The sequence below is a fragment of the Pelophylax lessonae genome (genome assembly GCF_965119305.1).
Source record: "Pelophylax lessonae genome assembly, chromosome: 7".
Lineage (NCBI taxonomy): Eukaryota > Metazoa > Chordata > Amphibia > Anura > Ranidae > Pelophylax > Pelophylax lessonae.
This window is the reverse complement of record NC_138774.1, coordinates 40176799-40183675: the sequence shown is the minus strand read 5'-3', so window position 1 is coordinate 40183675 and position 6877 is coordinate 40176799. Positions and strand designations below refer to the sequence as shown.

Here is a 6877-nt window from a genome sequence, read left to right as displayed (position 1 = left end):
TCCCTTTTTCCTATGTAGCACTACTCCCATGGGAGCTGCTGAAGTCGGGTTCCCCTGGGTTACCATTATCAGCAGTAGAAAATTCTGACATGTTTCCAAGTGTTTTTACCTCAGACAAGGACCAGTCCAGTTTCTTTGATTTTTATGTTTTATTGAGAACTTGGATAGGAGAAGGGATGAGTGGGATACTCCAACTGAACTGAACTATGCACAATAGGCTGGGACGATCCAGAAAAATGCTGATTAACGCTATGTTGAGCTAGTCACGGCTAGGCCGCTAATTCACTTTGCCCTCAGCTGTGAACGAGTCCTTAAAGCTTCCTGAGGTATTCCTTTCCTGAGGTAGCTAATCTTTAAAGAGGTTGTAAACCCTATTTTTTTTAACCCTGAAAGAGAAACACATAATGAGCTAGTATGCATCGCATACTAGCTTGTTATGAAATACTTACCTTACAACGAGCCCCCGCCGTGCCGCCCGCTTACCTCTATGATCTTCCGGGATCGCGGCATCCGGCCATCTGATTGGCCGGAGCCGTGGTGACGTCACTCCCGTGCACACGCGCGGGACCCGACGGTCACGGCACGGGGCTCTGAAGGAACGGCACCAGCGGCCGTTCCTTCAGAGCGCATGCGCCAGTGACGTCACTGGCTGCATGTAAGGTAAATATCTCCTAAACGGTACATGTTTAGGAGATATTTACAGTACCTATAGGTTAGCCTTATTATAGGCTTACCTATAGGTACAACTTGCAGAGGAGGGTTTACTTCCTCTTTAAGGTAGACTGTATTGCTGAAACTTCAGGGCCCTTCCTGGCGCCCCCCTTTACCCCTAATCTTCAGGGCTTGACAACTTGGCACCCCCTTTTCCTTAACACTCTGAGTTAGCTGACTTTCTGATCCCCTTGACCTCTCTGGAGTGGTCCACTCTCTAAGGCAGACCACTGGGCAGATCCTTAAGTACTCACGACACTGTTTTCCAAAGAAGTATTCTGCCCAGCAGCTCCACTTGGTCAGCACACACTGGATCCTCTGCAGCAAAGCTCAACTCCTGGTCCCTAGGCCGACTGCCTGGACCACCTTCCTCACTTCAGCAGGATGAGAGACAGCCGTCCACCTCCTCCTGGGACTTTGCTCCCGCCAAAAGACACCCTGTCACATGCCCCCTCAGGATTTATTCCCAATCCCAGGATGCATTGCAGCAATGCCCACCCACTGGGACAGTCTTAAACCCTGGTGTGCTATTGGCTAGGTTTCCTCCACTGTCCAACAAGGTCCCTTATTGGATACAGTAGGGAGACTCCCCAGACTCAACAGGTCACACCTGGAAGCATGTGACAGGCTAACGTAACATATTAGCCCCTCCTGATAAGCAGACAGGGCCACTCTATGCTTTACCTAGCACCTACCTACATACCTCTCAATCGTCCCGGATTGGGCGGGACTTTCCCGCATTCAGACCTGTGTCCCGCTGTACAGGCTGTTGTCCCGCATTAATACTGCAGGTAATCCTGGTGATTATAACATTTACCTCAATAGGACCTGCAGGCAGCAGTGTGAACATCCAGCATAGGGTGGGATTGGCAGACAAGCCAGCAAGGTGTGCCCTGTGCAGCCACAATAACAGACTTCAGCTGTCAAAACTAAACTGTGATGTCGGGTATGGGCGGGACTGCTACCCAGACCCGCCCCCTTTTTCAGGCAAGCAGTGTACAAGAAAAGAGCGCTGGGACAAAGCTGCAAAAGGTCAGAATCACTTCTCTATTTCCCTCCTCAGTGTTGTTTTCAGTGTCAGTTAGCCTTGCACTACTTCACTAGCTGAAAATGAAAGTAAAAATCTCTCTCACGGCTCTTTCATCATCTTCCCTGCTCTGCACTAGAATCGGGACAAGTGCTGGACTGGCTGACTGCAGCATGTTCAAGGGGAGGAGGGGGGTGAGCTGCAGCCTAATCCTTATCTCCTACCTGCTGGAGGAATTCAGGAGCCAAAAATGAGTGTGTACTTAGTGCACTGAAAGGGTAAAGGAAGCTGTGACTGCAGTGGATAGAAGAGTCAGTTACAGAAAAGTGATGAGGGCAGAGGAGAGAGGGCTGTGTGTGTGTGTGTGTGTGGGGGGGGGGGGGGGGTGAAGAAGTTATAGCTCTCCTGTAGCGTGGCGGCCGGTGCGTTGAGGGGGCAGGGGTGCCGCCCCCCCTATCCATCCGTTCGGCCCCCTAATCTACATGCGGGGCGCCGGACGCATGGAGTTCAGTGGGTGTTTTTTTTTCTGAATCACCTGATTAGAGCCAGAGGCTGATCACTCTGCATTAAAAGGGGTCACGCTAGTTATTCTGCATTGAAAGGGGTCACACTGGTTATTCTGCATTGAAAGGGGGCACGCTGGTCTCTCTGCATTGAAAGGGGGCACGCTGGTCTCTCTGCATTGAAAGGGGGCACGCTGGTCTCTCTGCATTGAAAGGGGGCACGGCACGCTGGTCATTCTGCATTGAAAGGGGGCACACTGGTCATTCTGCATTGAAAGGGGGCACGCTGGCCATTCTGCATTTAAAGGGGGCACGCTGGTCACTCTGCATTGAATGGGGGCACGGCACGCTGGTCACTCTTCATTGAAAGGGGGCACGCTGGTCATTCTGCATTGAAAGGGGCAAGCTGGTCATTCTGCATTGAAGGGGGCACGCTGGTCTCTCTGCATTGAAAGGGGGCACACTGGTCTCTCTATATTGAAAGGGGGCACGTTGGTCTCTCTGTATTGAAAGGGGGCACGCTGGTCACTCTGCATTGAAGGGGGCACACTCTACCTTGATTACTGAAGGCCCCTTTCACACTTTTGTGACCTCAAAGTCACGCAATTTTTTACAGCGTTTTTTGCCGCAAAGCAACGCCTATTACATTTTTCTGTTTGCGCCCCCCAAAAGGGGGCATTTGGGTTGGATGGAGCTGGGGTGGGCATATGGGGTGAATGGAGCTGGATGGGGGGGGGTGTGGATGGAGCTGGGGTGGGCATTTGGAGTGTTTGGAGGTTGGATGGGTGTTTGGGATAGATAGTGCTAGGGTGGGCATTTGGGGTGGATGGAGCTAGGGTGGGCATTTGAGGTGGATAGAGCTTCTGGGGGCATTTGGGGTGGATGGGGGGGTGTATGGAGCTGGGTGGGCATTTGGGGTGTATAGAGCTGGGGGGGGTGGATGGTGCAGAGTCCGACCCCTGCATTCTGTACATTACATACTCCTGTCTCCTACATTCTGTACATTACATACTCCTGTCTCCTGTACATTACACACTCCTGTCTCCTACATTCTGTACATTACACATTATACATCTGTACATTATATACTTCTCACCAAAGTCTTCATTGTCGCAACAGTTGCTGGTTGCTATGCAGTCTCTGACTATTTTAACCACTTAAGCCCCGGAGGATTTTCCTGCTAAACGACCAGGGGGTATTTTGCGATTCGGCACTGCGTGACTTTAACAGACAATTGCGCGGTCGTGCGACGCTGTATCTAAACAAATTTGGCTTCCTTTTTTTCCCACAAACAGAGCTTTCTTTTGGTGGTATTTGATCACCCGTGCGATTTTTACTTTTTGCGCTATAAACAAAAAAAAAGCGTACATTTTGCAAAAATAACAATATTTTTCACATTTTTTTATATGAAATTCCTCAAAAAAAATGTAAAAATCAAATTTTTTTTAAATTTTCGGCCAATTTGTTTTATGCTACCTATGTTTGGTAAAAAAAAATCGCAAAAAGCATATTTTGATTGGTTTGCGCAAAAGTTATCGCGTTTACTAACAAAGGGAAAGATTTCTGTCATTTTTGGTGTTTTTTTTTTTAACGTGTAATGGCGGCGATCTGCGATTTTTTTTGCGGTACTGCGACATTGGGGCGGACAGATCGGACCCTTGACTGACATTTTTGACACTTTTGGGGTTACCAGTGACATTTCTACAGTAATCAGTGCTATACATATGCACTGTTACTGTAAAAATACACTGGTAGTGAAGGGGTTAACTTTATTTGGGAGGGAGGGGCTGTGTGTGTCCCTAGGGGCGTGCTTTCTACTGTGATTGGCTGTGGCTTGAGCTGTAAGGACACTGATCAACGGATCTACATACTAGATCCGAGTGATCAGTGTCTTTACAGCTAGGAGAATGACAGGTCACTTGTTTACACAAGCTGCCTGACATTCTCCCTCTCCCCCGCCGATCGCCGAGTGACCGGCGGACATCGGGTCCGCTGGTCACACGCGCGGGGGGGTCCGTGACTGCGCGGGAGCGGGAGCGCGCCTCCGCGGGCGCGCTCTCGCTCCCCAGAGCCTCACAGGCGAGCGACGTAGACCTACGTCACTCTGCCTGTGAGGGGCCGACTGCCGCAGTAAATATACTGTGAGCAGTCGGCAAGCGGTTAATGAAGTTCTTCTTTAAGGTAGGCTGAGCAACCAAAGCATATTTTATGAGTACTAGGAAGTCTGGGTTTTGTTTACCCTATCCCTTAAGCCCCTCCCATGGCTAAGCAATTGGCCACACCCACAATTTGCAGCACGCCGCAGGTTTTGTTTCTCTTTCAGTGTCCCTCATTGCGAAGTTCAAAAGTTGGGAGGTATGCCTACCTAGGAGGGTGCTACACCTCTATGGGCAATACAGACACAGAAAATTTCTCCAGTGGGGTCAGAGAGAAATATCTAGAACTAGGAAATATTTTTTTTCAGGTTTAGGCTTTATCAAAAATGTATCAGTGAATAACAAACTTTCCTATTTGAATAGAGTGTGGAAGGTATAGAAACCCTTCCATTTTTTATTTCCGGTTCTTCTGACATTGGTTTCACCAGGCAAGAAGTGAGAATGGTAAGATATTTTTTTTAGTAGAGTAGGGTAAGGCCAAAACCACTGTCAGCTTATTTATGTTGTCTCTGTCCATGTTGCAGATTTTCCTACACTTAGGGTAATTTCACACTATCCGCTGTCTAACGCGGTCCGTTCTCTGCTCAGCGGGGGGTCGATCCGCCGATCCCTGCTGAGCAGGGAGGTGACAGCTCCATCTCCGCTCTGTGTGCGGAGACGGAGCAGTCAAATCCTCACTGTCCTCCATGGGGGAATCGGATGAGAAATGACCGCCTGTCAGTTCTCATCCGATCCGCTGGACGGATGGAAAATAGGGTTTCCATCCGTCCGGATTTCACGGACAGGATCGGAACCCGATAGCAGCGGGTGTCAGCGGACATGTCTCCGCTGACATTGGCTGCCCCATAAGGATGCATGGAGGATCCAATCAGGTCCACCTAAAAAACTTACAGGCGGATCGGATCGGATTGTTCGTGTCAAAGGACCCTTACTGTCTGGTTACCATTACCAGATCAAGTTGCAGATAGCAGTATAACCTGACAAGGGTTCTCACCCTTCCCTACCAGACAAAGTCTCTAGGAGGACTTTGCTCTTGCACGTAGGAAATAAAGAGAATGAGACAAAGAAGGCTTGTGTTATAGCATATTATAGTTTGAAATACACCATAGTTGGCCTTCAAAGATAAAAATAAAATCTTTTTTACTCATAAAGTTTTAAAATAAAATCTTAACTGACCTTCGGTCTGGTTGAATCGGCTCATTGCTATCCGCACATTTTGCTTGAAGATAGGCTCCTGTTTTCGATTCAGAGTTGTGCCTCTCTCCCAGTATTCAGGTTCCAGTTTCTTCATCCACTCAGTCTTGGGAAGGAACTGCCGGGTGTCACTGTTATAATTCTCTATCTCCTTATCATCCACATATCCAACTACAGAGTACTCAGGCAGTCCGGATCCCGGAGAGGAGACTCCGGTGATATAATACTTGAGTGAGTGACTTTCTGAGGAATAAAGAGAGACATTTTTTATAGGGGATAGAACTCAAAGAAAAAGTTATAAAATATGCCAAAATGAAAAATGAAAACTTCTTTGTTCACAAATATGGAGAGAGATCAATGCTGTCAACCAATTCCTGCCCACGCTATGGCCGAAAGACGGCTACAGCACGGGCTTACAATGCCGGGAGGGCATACATGGACGTCCTCCCGTGCGCATGCTCACACAGTCCTTAGGACTCACCTGATCAAAGATTGGGGTAAAGGGTCAATCACAGCAGCCCTTTACCCTGTGATCAGCTGTCAGCCAATGACAACTGATCACAGGATGTAAAAAGAGACCGTTTATCGTCATTTCTTTCCTCACGCTCACAGCAGGAGAATAAAACAAGAGAGCCAAAAAAACTGACTTCTGTTAAAGAGGTTGTAAACCCGATTTTTTTTTTTCACCCTGAAAGAGAAACACATAATGAGCTAGTATGCACCGCATACTAGCTCATTATGAAATACTTACCTTAGAACGAGCCCCCGCTGTGCCGCCCGCTTACCTCTATGACGGGCGACATGTTCAGTCGCCCGTCTTCCGGGATCACGGCATCCGGCCATCTGATTGGCCGGAGCCGCGGTGATGTCACTCCCGCGACGGTCACGTCACGGAGCTCTGAAGGAACGGCACCAGCGCCCATTCCTTCAGAGCGCATGCGCCAATAACGTCACTGGCTGCATGTAAGGTAAATATCTCCTAAACGGTACATGTTTAGGAGATATTTACAGTACCTATAGGTAAGCCTTATCATAGGATCACCTATAGGTACAACTTGCAGAGGAGGGTTTACTTCCTCTTTAAAGGGACATCTGTCTCAATATTGCCCACTAGTGCTGCTAATCAGTGCCCAGCAGCGCCATCTATCAGTGCCCTTTAGTACTGCCAATCAGTGCTCATCAGTGCCACCTTTTAGTATCCATCAGTGCAGCCTATCAGTCCTGCCTATCAGTGCCCACCTCTCAGTACCCTTCAGTTCCACCTATCAGAGCCACCTATCAGTGCA

At 48.7% G+C, this 6877-nt stretch overlaps 1 protein-coding gene across 1 annotated transcript in view; it reads right to left on the bottom strand.

The window, feature by feature from the left end:
- LOC309560440 (major histocompatibility complex class I-related gene protein-like) overlaps window positions 1–6877 on the bottom strand; it is a gene marked incomplete at its 3' end in the record, with an annotated part of 41235 nt that overhangs the window by 20085 nt on the left and 14273 nt on the right. Inside the window, exon 2 of the mRNA XM_082264074.1 lies at window positions 5574–5834. Within this exon, the coding sequence (XP_082120200.1) occupies window positions 5574–5834 (261 nt within the window). The remainder of the gene's footprint in view (window positions 1–5573; window positions 5835–6877) is intronic.